Below are 20828 nucleotides of genomic sequence, written 5' to 3' on the forward strand. Positions count from 1 at the left end.
GCTTTGGGTTCTCCTAAAATAAAAATTGGCACGCTGAACGGAAGGTGTATGTTTATATCCCACCCTTGACGCGGGTTCTCCTAAAATAAAAATTGGCACGCTGAACGGAAGGTGCATGTTTTTCTCCCACCCTTGACGCAGGTTTCATCGCCAAGCGCCGCGAATTTTCTATTCGCACGTGTGTTGTGAAACAGCCTGCATGCAGCTACCATAACGCAGTGCAAGCGTAAAGTTTGCATGTGTTGGAAAGCCTGCTCACGCCAGGACGCTGCGCTCCCCCTTCTCTCGCACACATAGAGAAACCGACCATCTCATGTAGCTGACGGAATTCGCCGGTTACGAGTAGCGTGCGGATGGCGCGCTGATGAAGGTTCTATACTACACGTGCTACAACAGCCGGTAAACTTTTCCCGCGTTTAAACCGTCTGTGTAGATTGCCGACAGCTTTGGGGCAGCGCACAAATGCCGAAGATCGCATCACCGCTTACGTTCTACGAGGAGGCATGCAGGAACATAGCACTACAGTTGTTTGCCCGGAAACGTACTCACTGGAACGCTGAATGCAGCTTAGCAAAGAACATACTCGCCAAAGAACATTTCCAACACAAGGAGATGCTAACACTTCGCCTTCGTTCACGTGGAAAGCAGTGCTTGCACCAGCATTTTTTGCTTCTTGGAGAGGCCGGCTCTTCGCACTCGGCTGGTACATGTAGGGAGTAAAGTATAAACCCCTTACAAGTTATCTTGCACGCGACAGCGACAGCGCGACAAGCGAGGCGATGTCTGTCGCGTTCACTCGTCGCCTGCAAGCCGAACTCCACGCGAGCGACGGCTTTGAGCGACGACTTCCCGGTATGAGGGCAGCAATAAACGCGCCGAAACTAGCGTGACGCATGCTTTATCAATTTAAGTTAATGTATTTTACTGAAGAAGGAGCATAAAATATTTCTGAAGGTCTTGCACTAGGTTCTTATTTTTGCACGTGTAAAATTCAATAGTTTGCTCGTTCCGTGCAACAAACAGTAGTATTTGAGTTATGTACATCCACTTTCGGCTTCGCACTATTGGCTAGTCGCTCATAGCATTTCCGGGCGATGAGCGAAGAGTTCTAGATTTCTAGAAACGAGCGCTCGAGCGACAACACCGAGCGATCTGTTCAAGCGACGGCCCGTTTTGTCGCTCGAAGCCGTCGCCCGTTGCCGTCGCGCGAAAAATCGCTCTCATGGGGTTTGGCCTTAACGCCGAACTCCTCAGAGAAACGTAAGCTCTCGAAATTTTCCATGAGCGTCTCAGCAAAACGCACCAAACTACTTTGAACCGTGCTTCGTGTGTAGCGGCAGCAGTCGGTCCGGACGAACGCCATTGTTGACGTCACGAGGCGCCCGAGCAATCACAGGCGAAAACGAGGCGCGCGAGCTGGGCGTGTCTGCTGCTGCACTTTTCGTCGAAATAAAATATGTTTGCGCTTTCTTTCGCTCAATTTCGATGCGATATTCGAATTCAGAGGGTTGAAAACCACGACGTACTGCGTACTCATGAGTACGCGACGTACTCATTTTTTCTGGAAAAGCTTTCAGCTTCCCTTTAAGGAGCAGCGCTAGTGAAATAACTTCACCTCCATATTGTGAGCTCTATTATATTTTTGCACTTTTTAACAGCAGGAAGATTTACAATAACAGGCATGCGCTTTGAATGAAATGCATTACGTGCTTTGCTTGGGGGTTGCAATTATAAAAATTCCTGAGGAATAATTTAGTCAAGAACATAGTCCTGTTTGAGCAACTTTGGCGGTTGAATAGACTGGCATCTACATTGCATGTGCGACATAGACAAAATATAGCATACTTATACTTAAATATGTGCGGAACTTCACGGCGACGGCAAGCATTCGCTTAGAGTGACCATATAGTTCATGTCGCGATAAAAAAGAAAGAAAATGCTGCCGTTTGGGGCTCCAAGTGGTCAAGATAATTCGGAGCTTCACATTATGGTGTCACTCATTGCCCCTTGTTGCTCTGATATATTAATGGTCCAATGTCAATCAGTAAATCAATCAATAGCCATTACGTTGACTGCTTTTTAGCTGTGTGTGTGTAACCGAAATCATGGGCCGTATAACGTAAAACTATTCCAAGATGTTTTTATTCCAATCTCCTGACGTCAAATTTGCGTAACCGCCGACGCAAGCATCGGGCAGTCACCCACAGGGTTGTCTGAACAAACCAATCGAATGCTCCCTTCGTTCATAGGAGCTCACTTTTGTTTGCTTGAAAAAACGAATAACATTGCCTGCACTGAGCGACTTGTCTTATCTAATTGGCTCACAAGAGGCGAGACGCATGCTCAAATGGAGAGGGATTCGATGGGGCCGACCCACTGCGCTGAATATCGATAACCGGATGAAGATGGTGGTGTCGGCGTCTGCGATTGGTCCGCTTTCTCTTACGTTTGCGGTGGCTCGTCGACAATCGCGGCGGCATGCAACGGAAGCTTAAGAATGACGCTAAAACGGATGCTCAGCAAATAAGAGTTGGTAGAACGAGGTCGTAAACGTGCCGAAAGTTCTAGAAAACGTTACACGGCCACGCAAAAAGCTTTATTACACGCAAATAAACCCATGCTTTCCGGCAGGGGCGAGTAGCCAGTGCCGGAGTGATCGTCGGCAGCCATCTTTTATTCCTTTCGGAACGGGGCAGCCTATGGCTATTCAGAAGAAAATTCAGTTTTGTTCGGCATATTATATGCATCTTTAACGCGTACGCGTCACTTTGACGCGGTAAGTTCTTGCGGTTTTGTGACGTCGCGTGAGAGGCAGGTGAAGTGGGTGCAGCCCGAAAACATTTTACCAATAGTCGAGGGCTAATGGCAAAAAGGCGTCGAATCAGAAATAACTATTTTTGTTTTGTTCAGTCAAATTATGCATGATCAGTGTGTGCACGTCATATCAGATGAGGAGCTATCGCGGGTTTCGTGACGTCGCGTGACAGACAAGTGAAGTGGGGGTGGTCCAAAAAAGTTTTTGACCAATCGCGGTGGGCTGATTGCAGAATTGGAATATAAAAGTTTGGAATAGTTTTACGTTATAGCGCCCCATAGCTGGGGAAATGCGGCAACTGCCGTTATAAATAAACAAGACTGCATAAAGCTGTGATGGAAGGTAGGCCGTCCCTATCCTGCAATCGGCGGTCAAACGACTGCACAAGACACATGAGCGCCTGCAGCTGTTAATTTATTGCTGTGCTCACTCAGCGTCGCAGAGTGCTGTGCACAAGCAGCGTACTGAACGTTGAGGATAATTGCCGTGTCTGTATACAACAAGGGAAGTATGGCGAGAATTCAGGCGCGGTGGCGGGGGGGGGGGGGGGGGGGGGCGGCAGGCATGACAGTCTCTTCTAAAACTTTATTTGCGCATTACGTTCACCTTGCAATCTCTCTTTCCATTGCAGTGGAATATTGATTGCAGCTGTCTCCGTATTTCTGAGTGAAGACTAAGAAAACCACAAACCCGAAGCTAAAGCTTCGAAGCCGAGTGCTAGTAAGTGACCAGAAAGCCGCAGTAAATTTCCTCTTCGGTACTGCGCCAATTTAAACTCCAGTTTTTTTGTGAGTATTTATCTTGTGCTAAATGTGTAATCGTAGGTGTAGATGTACGTGTAAATAAGCACAATTATTTAGTCGATTAATGAAACAGGCCATTAATCGAATAACGTTTCACTGCGGACAGCATTTATGAGCTATCGAAGGGGCTAAACGTGCCCCCGTCCGTCTGGCCGTCCACTCGCAAGAATTTCGAGAGATTATAATAAATCATTAAAACAATTTCCCGGCAGCGGGGAGAATCGAACCAGCGCCTCAAAAGCGACCCGCTTTCGATCCAGCTTTCTGTAGCTACTCCATGTCCGTCTTCTGCTACCAAATGTTGAAGCTAGGAACGTGTCTGGGCTGAGCAGATTCCTCGGGCTGCGCAGAACGACGCCGTGCAGCAGGAGCGAAAAAGCTTCGACCCAGTAGTTGTGAGACCGCAGGTAGGCATAAACATCTCCGCATCAGCTCTCTCTATCGGTGCAGTGCGCCGTCGCGAAAACATCGTGATGACGGAGAGCCGCAGCTTCACACCGACTGACTGAGGCCGAAAAGGCGAAAGCCAGGAAAAAAGAAAGCCCAACAACGCGGGAACAGGTTGCTTGCTCTTTGAAACCATTAGGCAGGCGGTATGTATTATAGACATGAGCGCGAAAAGACGCGCACCGGAATCGGAAAGGAGCCGAGAGTGAAACGCCTCGTTACCGCTGTTTACCGTAATTTAACTGAGTTAGGAGAATCAAATAGTCGAGATTACCAGCTTTCTCTTAACTGATGCCCAGACATCCTGAACAACTCATGCCTTCTAAGAATACGAAAGAGTGGTTCCTCGCGGGGTGGACCATTATAAAAACAGGCTTCTGTTTCAGGCCTGGGTATCGCGACGTAACACAGACAAAGGAGGAGCCTGTGTTACGTCGCGCTGTCCAGACATTGCGATGAATTCGCACCCACTTTCTCACCTTTCAGTCATTCTGCAGGCTTCTGTTTGTAGCAGGAGAGGATACACGCCGACGAACAAATGGCTGGATGACTAATGAGAAAATTGCAGACCATCCTGGAAACTTCCTGATCCAGCTTTTTGTAGCTCTTCGCACAAGTTACGCGGAACATCCAGTATACGGCCATTCTGCTTCTTGGTAACGGACCCTAAACACTAGTGACTGTCGGTGTACTCAAACTGCTTCCTATTACAAGGCTACAACGCAGTGTTACCGCTCGTTACTGTCACCGGTGTAGTTGCCAGACGCGCGTGTGTTCGCTCATGAGCACACGGTACCTGGCATACAGCTGTCGTTACGGTAACGGCAATGCGTTAAACTTGTGACAAGCGTTTTATTTAACAGCGCATAAATGTGGTGTTTACTTTCTCGCAGTAAATAGACTATAGGCGTATCTGTGGCACCTCTTGTGGGGTGGCTCCTGTTTTGCCATAATTCTTTGTATTCTGAAAAACTGTAAAGTCTTGGTGCACGCAGGTTCCGTGTTGTATACTGAATGTTCACCACCGCAGTTATAATAGGCAGAGTTGATTTGTGCAATGACATATTTTCAGCATCCAAATAGATAAAGTTCACAACACCGCCGACATTATAATCAGCAATTTATGAATAAGCAAAATGTGCGTTTAATGAACTATTTTGATGATGCTCTTTTCGCATTTAGTGCTCTGATTTTCCCTCAAACACTACACGAGAACGATGATAGACATGCAGCGATATTTTGAAAATTTGCTTTTTTTTAGTTACGCTCTTGATGTAGACGCGTCACATATAAATCGCATACCTTATGCTTAGCGATGGCAGGGATGAGCACATCTGGATCTGGGCAGTCTGAGACGACCAGAGTGTCTCCTCGACTGAAGACGCTGTTCAACATGAGTATCCCTGACGCGTGAGAGAAAGGAGCCGTGCCAATGTGACGACCTGGGCGAGGGCTTTTCGGTCCTGCCCTACTTGGAATGAAAAAAAAAAACAACGTCGTGGTTATTTGACATCATGACGTGATTTGCTATGAATAAGTGCTGTTACACCGCCTGCGCTATTTTCACGATCAATGTGTTACCATTATCAGTGCGTTACCATGATCAATGTGTTGCACGATCAATTTTCACGCCACTGTTAGCAATGTGTGTCAGTACATATGACAGTTAATTCTCCTCACACACACACACACACACACACACACACACACACACACACACACACACACACACACACACACACACACACACACACACACACACACACACACACACACACACACACACACACACACACACACACACACACACACACACACACACACACACACGCGCGCGCGCGCGCGCCCGCACACGCACACACACGTGCGCATGAGAAAGCTGCACAGCAACAGAAGTGTCTCTCGGTCTGGAACACTGCTGCGCTGGAATTAGGGTTCTGATTATTCAATGGTCGGACAAATTTGCTGCTATCTTGTAGTATTATTTTTTTCAAAGCCACATCCACACGTATGCAGGAGCAGCTTTTGCTACCCGCTGCAACTATGATGTTCAATCTATCGCCAGTAAAATAAAAGCAGACACCGTGGTTCTTACCCCGCCGACAAGTATTGGGCGACAACGTTCCTATGCGAAATCATGACTCCCTTTGGCTTGCCTGTGGTGCCGCTCGAATACAGGACGAACAGCAAGCTGTCGGGGTCCGCAGCGGCCGGTGACGCCTGGCGCTCCGACAGCGCTGTCTTCCGCAGCGACGCGAACGGATGTGCCCCGGCGTGGCTGCCGAACACCACCAGCGTCTGCGGTGTTGGGGCCAAAGCACAGACGGCACGCACAACTGAAAGGCGCACTCAATTTGCAAGCGTTACTCCACGCCGCGGGGACTCTGGAGCGTTGCGCTGCTGAGCACAAGGCTTCGGTGCCCGACCGCAGCGGCCTTATTCCAAAGGGAGGAGAATGCAATAAACGTTCGTTACCGTGCTTTCGATGACGGTTAAAGGAGCCCGAGTGGTGAAAATTATTCCGGAGCCCTCAGCTATACGGCGTCCTTTTTAGCCCACGGTGCAGTTTCGCTACGCTGAAGACCCCGCATTTTTTAAAGCGACGCTTTCTGTGTGAACCCTCCCGGACTTTCCTGACCGCGGCTGCTCCCTTGCCGAGTAGCTCATCCTTAAAAGAATAAATTATGTGCCAAATGGTGGGATCCAACGTCTTACGCCAGCGCAGCAGCCCAACGTGTTTTTTTTCCTTACATGGTATTTACTGCATTATATGACCCGCCGTGGTTGCTCAGTGGTTATGGTGTTGGGCTGCTGAGCACGAGGTCGCGGAATCGAATCGCGGCTACGGCGGCCGCATTTCGATGGGGGCGAAATGCGAAAACACCCGTGTACTTAGATTTAAGTGCACGTTAAAGAACCCCAGGTGGTCGAAATTTCCGGAGTCCTCCTCTACGGCGTGCCTCATAATCAGAAAGTGGTTTTGGCGCGTAAAACCCCATAATTTCTTCTATTGCATCATGTATAATACTATATGTCAGAAACGTGCAAGCAGCACTAGCCAATACATCACATATTAATGGCTCAGAAAGGACCTATGAATCACGATGTGCACACGATGCACCAAATAAAACTACGAGTCTTGCATTTAGGGTGGCTACGACAAGCCCCTCATCAAGAGGTGGTACCAGTTCGGCAGAAATTCTGTTAGGCCATGCATGTACTTCAAGTGGCCAATCATTTGAGCGAACTAAAATTTCGACGAAACAGTGGGCTCAGCGTTTCGGGGTAACCTGCATGTCTGCCATTAGCTATGTAGTCCAATTAGGAGAAACATATCAAATGGCAAAGTCTTTGTGAGGCGCAATCATGTTTGGGATGGTTATGCAGATTCCAAATAAAGTCTTTCATAAAAGTCATTTGAAGCACACCCCAAAACAATATTAACTTGTGAAGCAATGCTCTATCGTTTCAGGTAGATCATAAAAGCGACAAATCGCAGTAGATACAAAAATTCCTGTTTATGCAGCCAAGTTTTCACTGGTAGCGTTTCACTGCGCAATTTAAAGAAAAGATGTTTTTGTACATTGGAACATAGGCATCTAGCGGACTAGCTGAAGTACGTCATGCCCTGACAAACCAGTGAATGTAGAATGATAAAGGGGAAGTTGCAAAATTGCCGACATGAAATTTTTCTACAGTTGTTTTCGCGACACTGTTTTCTCGAAGCCCGCGAATACACGCCAAGTGCCTCGAGTGGCCAGTCGGGCGGCAATTTTGCGTGCATTTGCAGGCTTCTTTCCCGCTCGGAAAAACTCTTTTATGTAGCACGTATTGAGCAACAGAAAGCTGTATCGGGAGTTTTTCATGTCGCTCTACAATTTTACCATTGACACTTTTCATGTAATTATAATATTTGAGAAGGTGAATAATTAATAATACTAATTATAAAGTTAGGCAGAATAAAAAATCATTTGAGTATCTCCAAGCGATTACAAACAACATTACCTTGCTCCTGTCCAGCTCCGTGGCATTCGCATAATTTTAAGCTCTGGCTAAAGTTAGCTGGGACACCTTAGATACTGATCCCGTGCACGGTGTTATTTACGTGTTCCTACAGTGAACAACATTCTGCAGGCTTGGGCTGTTGTGAAACTCCGTAACCGGCCCCTGCCAAACTCTGGGCTATTCGACTCTCCTTTTTCTTGGGTAGGGTGAGATCCCTATCTCAGGCTTGAGATAGGGATCTGTAGGGTTGAGAACCCTATCTCAGGCTTGAAGAGGGCGCACTCCGCACGGGCGAACCACCTATAAAACACGACATCAGCTAAACAATGACATGCAGAGTGTTCGTGGGCGCCACGAATGTCTAGTGCAAGTGATGTTCGACGTAAAACTGGAAATCTTATCCTCCGGATAATAAGGGTATAGCTATCACTGTCACGCTTTAGGCAGAACTGCGAGCTTCCCTCCTTCAGTACAGGAGACTTGCACGTGCTGTGACCACCAAGGAACAATAGCAGAGTCTCCTTCGGCAAACAGACCACACGAGTTTTTTGTGCTAGTTGGGGCAAGGGGATGTCACAGATGCATTGGTTGTTTGATGTGCTACAAGATGTTTTCGGTGGGTCCGTGGAGAATACATCTTATTGCATACACTCTCCGCAATTTCGCAGAAGTGTCCTGAAAGCGTGGTGAAAACCCCATTGTGCGAGGCATGGGACTCGCACAATGCGCAGCGTAAAGCTATCGTGCATAAATGAACAAGCGACAAATGGAAAGAAACTGCTGCTTTCCGCGTCAATTAATATTGCTTTAGAAAAACGACGTCTGGTTAATGGCGCTGCACTTCAACGCCTGCTGAAGACAATGACTGAAGCACATCACAGCTGTTCTTAAGAAACAATTGCATGGGAGTGGCAACGAAAAACTCTGGCGAAGGCGGCGAAATTGGGTACTGGGAGCATCGTTGGGGGGGGGGGGGGGTCAAAATCAAACTGCTACGAAAACGTAACAAAATCTGCAGTGACGTGCGCCGAGGGTTGGAGATGAGTTCAGATATTTCTCAGGACAACTTCTGGGGTACCTTCCGTTGGTGACGCATTTCTTCAACGAAGCTGAATTTCGAATTTATCATTAGTTTTATCATTCGCTGGGACCGCTAAGGAAGACGTGAGTGACATTAAGATAGGAATTTGATTAAGAACACATAATGTTTTTTTCTCGCTTGTATATGATGTACTAGTTGCTACGTAGATCAAGTCAATTTTTCCCCACCCGTTACGAGGAACAAGTGCCAGTGCCGAATCAGAGCACGAAGTTTGTATGTAATATCTACTAAAGATAATGCATCTGACTCAATGCTGGTGAATATATTGATGTCGCATTCATAAATAAGTCATTTATGGGACGCCCAATCACATGGTGAAGTACCAGATTTATCAGCTGCGTGTTTTTGTGTTCCTTTGTTTTAATACGTCACATGGTCTGTAATCTTTGAATGGTTTCCTAATGAACATCTTTCCGTAAACCGCGCGCTTATCGAGTACGGGGGAGTCGGCGTACGAAAAAGTGCTGTGAAAAATATATGAATTTTCCAAGTTTCACTATGCTGGTCACACGTAGTTGATTTCCTTAAAGACAATATCTTTCCCCACGCTATATCCTTTCAACTCTCTAACGCCTTTGTCCCATGAAGTCCCCTGTCTTATTGTCATCATACGCTCAAAATTGAAGCAACTACCGCCGTGGCATCGTTCAAGTCAGGTTGTTAAAAACAGTGGTGGTGTAACGTGGTCAGATGCATTTCAGGACTAGAGGCATCAGGTCACTCTTGCGGCATCTTTCAGAACGACAAGGTCGTGTGCGTCCAGGCTCGCAAATTACAGCCCATATAAATCGCGTTCTCGGATCCAGACGCTTGCACGGTAACTGCGCATCTGAACAAGCGCAACGCAGCTGCCGAGAAAAGCGGCTGAGTTATGATTGCTCATATTTTTTTAAACATTTATTTACCCGCCGACTAAGCCTAAATGCAGCTTTTTGCGCACAGGACGAGGACAGAGAAGAGGCTAAGACACACGAGCGCAGTCTCTTCTCGTCTTGTGCCCAAAGAGCTGCATTCATGTCCTACCAACATGCCCAAACAGTCACCTTAGTGACTAAGCATAGCTTTGAGCAAGTGCCCCAGTTTTCCTGAAATAAAAGCCCCTCCAATCAAGTTTCCTTTCTTGAAGAGCGTTTGTTTGACTAGGCTCGAGATGATTATTGGCAAGAGCCAGGTGTATGTTAATTTTAGTAGTGGTGCCAAGCACCATGCAAAAAAAAGGCTCCCCTTTGTAATTCGTTTTGTCATACTGCTAATGTGAACACGTGCACAAAAATGCTGACGGAAAGCGTCATCTTACAGTCTCTACGCGAATTAAAAGGTGTTGACGCTCTCGTGACCTTGAGTATCCTGTATCAGCTTCGTCGAATACTGATAACTGCAATCTGTGATTCAAATACCGCAAGACGGCAAATACGCAGGAATGTGACGTACCTTAATGGACGGGATTTCCTTCTGAGCAGCCACAACTTTGTCCACATTGTCTTCGTCACAAAACACAACGCAGGGGCTGGAATCTTGTAACTGGTAGCAGCACTCGCCTACGAGAAGAGGAGGAAACAAGTGGACTTGCAACGGTCGCTTTACGATACATGAAAATAGTTCTGCGTGAGTTTCACACGTCCAGCGCGGCGTTCAAAATTCCATCGAGATATCACGCGTGTTCGGCACTCCGTTCGGCGTCTTCCTTACTTTCCTCACAATCGTTCCATTCAGCAACGCTGCAGGATAGATTAAATAGGGGAATAGCGCGATTCTTCGCCAATAATTCGATCGTATTATAGAACTAAAAACAGACACATAACGTAACAGCGCCATTTTGGCGGCTTTAAACCAGGATATAAACCGAGAGAGAGAGAATGGAGGATGGACAGGCAGGGAGGTTAACCATTCTTTGTCTAGTTCGCTTCTCTTCGTTTTATGTCCTCACCGCCCAAAGCGGCGCTGTTACATTTCGAATAACGCAGAATCAACTACATCAATATTTGACGTGAAAGGGGACTTCTTTAAGTGCTAGCTCTCTGTTATTCGTTGGATGTAAACGTGCATGTAGAAAGAGTGCATGTAAAGCAATTGTGAAAGGGAGGGCTGGATGCCTCCACGCTTGTGCGATGCAGTCCCTCCTCGTGTACGTCCGGCCACATTGGCGTTTCCTGCCGTTCGTGTAATGAACGTGTTCTCCTTTTGCGATGGTCAGTGGGGGACAGGGGCAACCCACATGTTTTCACTCGTAACCCAGCCGAATCTTTTGAACGTTCGCATAACCGACGACATTGTAAGATGTATTTAAAGCATTCTACGGTGGCCTTCTAAGCAGACAAGTCGCGAAACATGTAGAAAGTAAAATATACAAATAAGGCCGCATTGTCAACGCTGAAACACATTCGCGCAGTGAAAATCGTATTTCAAGATCGAGAGTTCGGACCATGCTGTGGCCTCCGAAATCGCGCGCGCATTGCCACACCATGGGAGCCATAAGCTTACTCGCTTGTTATGATTATTACATGCAGCATGAAAGTTCACCCTGTCCCCCTCACTGCTCCCCGTCCTACTTGAAACACAAAGGCAGGTACCTGCGCCCATATTTCTACCTATCCGGCACGGAATTCCCGGAGAGAGCGGGAGTGTTGATTTGAGCCAACGAAACGTGTAGTGTATTACGTTGTATTTTAAACCTCGTACATTAAATTATCTGAAACTCCTAGAAATATATAGACACATTTTAACAGGGCATCAACGACTGAACAAAGTGAAGCGGTGCATTTTTGAGAAGTTGCACACAGCCGCCATTGTGCTATAGAAATACGCATATGGAAGTCAATGCATTTAACTTGTACGGGTGAAAATATGCCGCATTAATCAGAAGCAGGCGATGTGCATAAAATAATTAGCATAAGTGATTATGGGTATTCCACGTACAGCCAATATTTTTATTCCCCACCGTAGTGTAAATGCGCGGCGCAGTTCGGCGAACGGCCAAGAGATGCGCTGTGAATTATTGGGACCTACTTCACATAAGCTGAAAGCCTAGGGTTGGCACACGGTAGAAAATATGGGAAACATAATGTCAGCCTTACTACTTACAGGGCTCGTAAATCCAGAGCGCATGACGGGAAAATAAAAAAATTGAAATACAAATAAAAGCAGTAACAATAAAGAAAAAGAATTAGGCAGATATGATCTCAAAAAGAGACAGGTAACAACACCATTTCCTGTCGTCAATGGATGGAGGCAGGATATGAATGGATGCAATGGCCCTCGTGGCGGATTCTGAGTGATGGAAGTAGCTCGCCTAACTCTTTGTCCTCATAAACCATCTGAGTCGTCGGTTTTTTTTTTATTGTAACCAATAAAACCCGCTCTCACTCGTGACACGTCCCCCGCTTCCCGTTAGCACGGTAACAGAGATGAAAAAAAGAAGTTAATGCTGCCCTCTTGAAAAACAGCGCCGTGTTTTATCGCTTTCATCTCGTGTCCCTGTTCCCTAGCACTGGTATCGCATGAAGTCAAACAACAAGCCGAACGCAATGTGAAAGCAACCTCCAAGGAAGAAACACACTCGGAAGAACATGATGTGAGATCGCGTAGGTATGATGCTGAAAACAAGAGGTCGCCTGGCGCTCAGTTAAACAAGGTGATGATCACGCAAAATGCTGCATTTCTACTATAACAGAAAAGAAAGTAAGATATAGCGAAAGAAAAGAAGCAAATAACAAGACGGAAGTAAGATGGAAGTAAGAGTGCATTTCCCCTTTCGTGCTTTTATTTGTCGACCTCTGTACAGGCGTTTGTGCAGCATTGCAGTGTCAGTGCTTGTTCATATTGTGTTTTCCTTCCTCTCTACCTCAATTCTTTCCAGCTTCAACTTCTACTTACATCTCCTCTTTGCTAAAGAGTTGGCTGGCGTTGTGTCCCTTACAGTGGCCTGCAGTTGCCAGCCTGCTCCCTCGCCATTTCCCTCTCCGTCCGCTGTACAGTATATTCGATTTCCTATCGAGTAATATTAGTAACACCTTGACAACAAATGTGCTTCACTAACGCTGCGAAAGGTTGGGCTTTGCGAACACGACGCGGCCTCCTGCGAGCACAACACCGTAGAAAGCGATGATGGCGTCCAAACTGGTGGCGCAGTGGAACCCCGCCATGTCTCCCGGTCTGAAGCCCAGGCAGCGCAGGCCGGCGGCGACGCGGGAACACTGCTCTTCCAGTTCTCCATAGGTGCACTTCTCGTCCGTGCTATTCTCGATCTGTGGTTGGGGCAAAATAATATAGAAAAGGAGAGACGTAATAAAGACAACGAGCGAAAGATACGGGCGGACACCAGCTGATAAGCCCAATCCACCTACTTTCTCTGGCAGCGAAGGTGTACAGTGTAGGTCGGGAAGGAGGAGTCACGCAGAGGTCCGCATTTATTTTGGCACCGATAACTTTTTGCGGGAGTGTTTAGCTCCCCTGCAGGACCTCCTTGTTTCTTGACGTAGGATAACTTATTCGTTGACAGTGCAACTTTATTGCACTGATGCGCCTAAATTTAAACGCCACTCTTTTTGTTTCGATGGTGTGCCACGGTGGTGTAAAATTGTTTAAATTTATTAAATGTTTAATGCTTAAATTTGTTATCTTAACGCTGAACAAATTCTGGCCAGAATGCGTGAGGCTGCTTACAATGTTAATACTATTTAAATACTTCTGAACGAGGACTGCGTAAGTATTGACACTTATATTCGCTATGGAAGTGACACTTTCGAAGCATTTCATGTTCGTATCGCGCTGTCCAGTAATACCCGGCAGTGTGCATGTTTACAATGTTCGGTGCACTGCCTGAATGCATAGTGCGATTCATTGCGTTAAGCGGGATCTACATTCGATGCTTATATAATGTTTTCAGGCGCACAGGGAATACCGAAATCGAAAGTCGACATTCTGACGGCACTCTGAAAAACAAAGGAATCTTCGCTGGGGCCGTAATGGTGATAAGAGCATACGCTGTTGCAGGTTGCTTTTCAGCGATAACGGAAGAGAGGAAGCGTGCCGTGGGCAACGCTACGTCCTTCGCTTCCGTTATCAATGCCGATATCCAATGTTTCTCTTTGAACAAGCTCACCGAGGATGTCATTGAGAGTGTCCTGGCTCACAATGGCGAATCGGTGTAGAAAAACTTGCACTGGAATGTCTCCGTGCATGACTGTAAGCGGAGGCTCGTGTGTTCCGCCTTACGCTATTATCAGTGCCAGCGCCCTAAATCCAACGTTACGGCTTTTCATGATGCCACCATAATGACAACATAATGACAACAATCGTTCACTTATGAAGACTTGGTTCCCTTAGTATACGCCACGATGGCTCCGTGGATATGACATTCTGCTACCGAGCCTGAAATCGTGCGTTCGATTCCCAGTCGCGGCGGTCGCATTTCGATGGAAGCGGAATTAATGCGCGGTCGCGTACCGAGCTTTGATTGCACATTAAAGAACCTCAAATGGTCAACAATAGTTTGAATTCGTTCGCTACGGCGTCCCCCATTACCTACCGCGCAATTCCAGGACGTCAAACCATGCAACTTTCCTTGCTTTTTTTTCTTACACCAACTGCGTGAATGGCATCTTTCGGCCTTGCACGAGGAGAAAGAGAGAAAAATAATATTTATGCTAAAATTAACTAAACGCTACACCAATGGCATCGAATGCATTCATAATCTCACAACCTAAATCGTTTGTAAAGAAGCGAATATTTGTCGGAAGCACTGGAAACAGCTGAAGGTCTTTTTTGTCCTGTCTCGGCTTTCTGGGATTAAGAATGTTCTCTGCTGTAGAAAAATCAACTCAGTTATATTAATTACTTTCATGTGAACATAGAGAAAGATAAGAATGTTTAATGATACGAAGAGCAGCGAGGTCGGCTTGAGGTATATTCCTCTAGCCAGCTACCCTGCGCTGGGGGAAGAGGAAGGAAAAAGGAACAAGATGGGTGATGATGACGAAATAGGTGGAGAACACCATGCGGATGTAAACTGGGAGCCTAAATTCGAGACCCGCTTTTTGAAAAAAAAAAAACAACAACAGCTAAGGACTGGATGACTCAAAATAAAATTGAGAGCACCGCCAAGTATCTTTGGTAAGTTCCTTTTTCTCCTTTTTGGTTGCGGAACTTGAGCAATATGACACGCACTCTGGCAACGGCTGGCTGTCGAAACGAGCAAGAGCAACAGAGAAAATATGTCGATCTCGCTGTTATTGAGGCCAATCTCATAGCACGCCGTCTATATCGATTCAAGCAAATGACATTGTTGGAACAGTGAAGATTCAGTGTGTCGCATAAAATGTAAATCTGGGATTTCTGTGCTGAATTTAGGGTGGTGACGTTGACATAAGTATCCGCTGGGATTGCGGCGATATAAGAACAGAACGCGAGTGTCTGAAGAACCCGAGTGTGTGAAGTTACAAAGAGAAATATTGCTACATTTATTGCGCATTCGCTCTTTTTGTGCATTAATTTGGCAGTCAGAAGAAAAAGCTTCTATTATTTAAGACGTTAACGACAGGGGGCATGCTTTGGTCATGCCAGACGTTGAAAAGGAGCGTCACTGTGACGTTCAAGCATCAGTTTGACGGGGCGGTGAAAATGACGCTTTTTACAGCTAAACAGCTTTTAGTAGTTCGGTGCAGGGTTTCCGGATTCTCTGTGCGCGCGTTACGAATATAGCCGAGTGAATCACCGTAGGGTATGGGCCAGTACACTGCTTGCAGGAATACTCACAGAAATTACACCGCTAACACGCGCTCCTATAGCGGAATCTTTCGCTAAAGTTCATCGCGAAAGTTCGCAGAAAAGAAAAAAAAATACACGCAGGATGGCAGAGGGCATAGAACTGTGAATTTATGATAGCATGTCTGAACACGAGTTCAGACCTCAGAAAATGCTTGCACAGTATCAGGTAGGTTTCGCACAAGAATACGCATAAATATTAGCTGAAGGTTTATGTTTAAAATAAGTGTGCATGCTATTCTATGTATATTACACAGTATGCATGTAACACATACACAGGTCAGTGTTATTTTAATGCTTGGGTTTTTTGCTTCATCATTGCCTAATTTTTGCTTGTTTTGCACTAATCTGGATCGAAACCGTGGAGGGCATGCTCAGTTTGATGCTGCTGCGTGGTACTAGCATATACATGTATTACACTGTGTTGTCATTATCTCTCTCTCTCTCTATCTCTCTCCGCGGAGTGGTGCACAGCGTTCCAGGGCACTTAATCGGGAATTTCGGGCGTTGAAATACCCTGATGGTTCGCGCACTCACCAGCGCAGTTCGGTCGGCAAACTCCTTCCATGCGTTCCGCAGGCACGTGGGGAAGTCACAGTCGGGAATAGGAGGCTCTGGAGCAGTGGAACGCACGACATTGTCCTCTATCACTGCGGCCGGGCCACGCGGTGCTTGCTGGGGGCCCTTTTGCTTTTGCTCGTCAGTCATGTTGTTCTTGCTGTAACTGGATGCATGCAGCACAAAGTAAAAGCAGGGCCTAGGTTTAACGGCACATATACTGAGTCCGGCATGATAAAACATTGGATGGTAATCAAGAGATCGGCGCACGGAAACCAACCATAAAGGGAAAGAAACAGGCTGATACTGGCGTGGTCTGTTCATGTTTTCAGCTTTAGTACACTCTCCATCTATCTGCCAGGCGTGTGAACGTTCTACCGTGAATTTCACGAAACACTAACTATACAGTTTCCTTGGGCAGGCTCCGCAGAAAGAGACCAAGCACAGCTTATGTTGAGGAGGGATGCCGTTAATTACGTTAAGCGCTACGTGAGCTAGCTGCCGTCACACGAAAATAATCGAAAGATGCTCGAAATCAGGACAAAAGGAAACACATACGTGTAGGGCGGAAGAATACGGGAGTTAAAAATGGCAGAGAGGCGACCTTCCACGATAGAATTTAGCTGTGGCGGCACGCTTGAGATGGATGGGTGGGTTTGCTTCACGCATGTTTTTGACATACCCTGCTAAATTTTACGATTACCTGAGCTACTATATGCCTAACAAAGTATGCCAGTTGAAATAATTGAAATACGCTATTTGAAATATACGCAGGAGCCTCGAACACACATGACCTTTCCTTGCGTTTTATACTCTGGGTATACAGCATATATAGGGTCATTCGTTATATCTGGTTTAATATTTTCTTTCAATCCAGGGGTTACAAATCGGTCATTATATTTAAAAAGGACAACCGCAGTCTTAAGCAAAATTACACCCTTTGGGTCGTATCTTGTCACACACCAATAAACGCCATCTACCTTGCTTGCGTTTCCTTTCTTGAAAACGCTGCTCCCGCTACTTTCCTTTCGAGAATGCTCTGTCATGCTGATAACGCGCATGCCGTTCGTAACTTAGAAGTACCGGACTTGCAGCGTTAAGGAAAAGAAATGCGGACAAGACAGATCGTTATGTGGCAAAATACGTCCCAAAGGGTGCAATTTTGCTTAAGAGTGCGGGGATAAATCAGGGTTTCAGTGTCGGCAGCCCAAAGTTCGGAGTTTTCCTGCTAGCTTTCAGAAACGACGAACACAGGCAACGTCTTGTGTCCAATTTAAACAAGTGAAACCACCCGTAAGGACATATATTGACTAGGAGAGCTACTCACAAGTCATGTGATAAACGCATATTTGAACAAATACTCGTAAGCAGGCATTATTTGCACTTTTCAAAGAAACGACATAAGCAAAAACAATAAATAGAGGCGTGGTAAGCGATCTTTTGTATACTTTGATCTCTGTACTTTTTTTTTTGCCAAATGAGGGGAAAAAACGCGAAAAGTAGTGCGCACGGACACGCTTCACACGAGATGTGACGCTTTTATTCATCTCGCAAGCCTTCCGGCGTAAATTATCATTTCATTTTGAGAATTTCTGTCTATACGAGGCCTGTCGGGCCTTAGAACGTACCTTAATTGGGTCATGTCACGGCGACCGTTCGCAACGTGGAGCAACGTCAGCAGCGCCGCGTTCTCTAGATTTGGGTATAGTGCCCCGGTGGCGTCCTGCCAGGAGGCCAGCACATGAATGATGTGCTCGCGGCTTCGTTATCATCCTTCAGAATGCACATCAGTAGTTCAGCAGAAATACGTAGTGAATGAATGATTCTGAGCTGGGGCTTTCCAACGAGGATCCAAAACCGCGTGCCGTGCCATCATACATTAAGCTTAATGTCGTCATTATCGTGGACATTTTGTTCAGTGTCCTGCCCCATTGCAACGTCCTACTGGTGCCCAGCAGAAAGCGAGCGGCTTGGCGCGAGTTACGATTGACGGTGAGCGGCGGTATCTTGGGTCGTACTAAAATCTGCTACGAGCCAAACACCGTCATGGCTTGTCTGGAAACAGTCGTAGATTCAGCTCTATGTGCGCACTGGGAGAGTCAGTGGCGTCAGAGGGGGTTGCCTCGCCAAGGCTGGCTCCCTCTTACGAGTTTCCGTTCCCCCATCTGGACGCGCGAGGCGCACAATTATATGTCGAGTGAGATTCCTTCGCTCGTTTTCAACTCTGAATGGTGGCACAATGATGAGACGTGGCTTTTCGACATTGGTATTGCATCTTGCCCTTTAGGAAAGAGCGAAAGTTCTTGAAAAATTGGGTTTAAGCCAGTTTTCATGAAACTTGTTCGTGGTGCGAAAATCGGGGATTATGTGGCTTTCCTCGAAAACGAAGGATGCTAATTATGTGTAATTGTTTGAATCTTATTGATCAAGTAAACAGCGCGAATATGCTAACTACCACAAAAAGTTGGTTCCAGAAATTCGTAGTGGAGAGACGCCGTAGTGGAGGGCTAACACCGCGACTACCGCTGCCGGAATTCGTATCCGCGACCACGTGCTCAACAGTAGAATGCAATGGCGACACAGCCATCATGCCGGGAACTAAATTATATGGGTATGGTTATACCAAAAATTTGGTTAAAGTTGGGTTACCTAATCGTATGTACGGCAAGGAGCCTATACAGGTGGAGCAGCACGCTGCATATATAATGTAATGCTCATACAGACAGACTGCACCGTGCACCCTCCGTTTAGATGGAAAAGAATCCTGAAACAGCTCTGCTACAACCCGTGGAAGTTCCTTTTACTTCTTTTGTTGGCTGCGGAACACGAGCAAATGACGCAGCCTCGAATATTGAGAAAGCCTATACAGTACAACATGCAGCACGAAGGAGGCAGAGGTCTATGTCATCTCGCGAGAACATAAAATTGGAATGGAACGTGAACCCTTGCCACGAGGGGCACACAGTGCTCAACCATTGCTCGGAAGCCTTCACGCTTCACCAGACCGCACGTGCATAAGACGCGAATTAGGGTACTCGGGAACATTCTCTGTGAAATGAGACGACAGACGTGGCGGAAAAAGAGCTGTCGAGCCAGAAAAAAAAAAGATTGTGCGATTGTTCTGTCGCAGTGTGTGCAAGTGATCTACCTATACTATCGATGGAAAGAAGATACGGTTTACTGGAGTCGTCGAGAATCCTTGTAGCTTGATATGCAAGCGTCTTTAAATAAAGATAAATTAGGGCTATGGCATGCAGGTGCAAGCGCAGAATTATCGAATATTTCAGTTCAGCCCTGCGTGCTCTGGCTGCGACGTGTACACTGGTATCTTCGTGTCTGCAAAGGTCCATAATCTTTCTTTGCTGGCTTTACCGCATTAGTGTAGGATTGTTTGGGCTCTTCGCTGTTACCTTAATAAAGAACCCTCGCTGATTACAAGATTGGCCCACTGTAGAGCATGTAGGATTGGGCATTAAACCGGCAACACTTTACACCATTTGTTACGTCCATTTCTTTTCTTAGTCAACATCGTTTTTGCGCTGTTCATCCGTCATCATGTAGCTGTACCAACCCGCCCAACTTGCCGCACTTTTAGGGAATGCTATGTGTGGAAAAGCACAAACAATAACTCACACAATTCTACAAGACACAAAAATATCACATTGGTCATGTTAAAGTGTGCTTTCAGTGAATGTTTTATACGACCCACATACACATGGAGGCAATAAACAAGCAATGCGCCCATCACAGGTCAGGCCTCAAATCCGTCGGTGCCATGCATTGGACTTTCGATATCTAAAGGCGAGACAGAAAGTGTACCTCACCTGTCCGAGCTCAAGTCCGCCCTATTTCCACCGTTCCGTCAACGGCTTCGATTGAAGTGCGCTGGGATGTACACCACGACAGCAGTCGGTAAGAGTGCCGTGTACGAGAGATAAGAGCACCAGACGTCAGTTACAGCAAGAAAATCACTCTCGTTTGCGGCCTCGGCGATGAACGCTTCCGATAATAAATCGGCACTCTACGGAAGCACGCTCACGACGTCACGCCAGAATAGCCCGGTGATCTATGCTCGCGCGTGTTCGGCCCGTTAGCCCGAGATTGCGCGGATGCAGTTGGCAGCACCGGAGCGGTTCTCGTCGTCGGCTCCGACAAGCACTGTTTGCTCGGCGATACGTCTAGAACGAGGACACTCCCCCATTGCCAGATGGCCTGGGGACACTCAACCGGAGATGGCTGCGCCGTTTTTCCTCCACCAGCGGCTGAAGGATACTTTTGGAGCACGAATGCTGTAGGAGAAATGGACTGAACCTTCTTGTACAGTTGACTCAATCTA

The 20828-nt window shown here is 46.6% G+C and overlaps 1 protein-coding gene across 3 annotated transcripts in view; it reads right to left on the bottom strand.

Annotated features, from left to right (window-relative positions):
• LOC142592616 (luciferin 4-monooxygenase-like) overlaps positions 1-20591 on the bottom strand; it is an 83471-nt gene extending 62880 nt beyond the window's left edge. The window contains exons 1-6 of one of the 3 annotated variants that reach the window (XM_075704166.1): positions 20317-20591; positions 16472-16652; positions 13209-13416; positions 10604-10710; positions 6161-6363; positions 5368-5536 (exon numbers count right to left, since the gene is read on the bottom strand). In XM_075704166.1, the coding sequence (XP_075560281.1) occupies positions 5368-5536; positions 6161-6363; positions 10604-10710; positions 13209-13416; positions 16472-16642 (858 nt within the window). In that variant the 5' untranslated portion in view covers positions 16643-16652; positions 20317-20591. Of the gene's footprint in view, positions 1-5367; positions 5537-6160; positions 6364-10603; positions 10711-13208; positions 13417-16471; positions 16659-20316 lie in introns of all 3 variants that reach the window. The other 2 variants (XM_075704159.1, XM_075704172.1) reach the window with 2 other exon arrangements.
• Between the last annotated feature and the right edge of the window lie 237 nt (positions 20592-20828).

Source organism: Dermacentor variabilis, chromosome 1, assembly GCF_050947875.1.
Source record: "Dermacentor variabilis isolate Ectoservices chromosome 1, ASM5094787v1, whole genome shotgun sequence".
NCBI lineage: Eukaryota > Metazoa > Arthropoda > Arachnida > Ixodida > Ixodidae > Dermacentor > Dermacentor variabilis.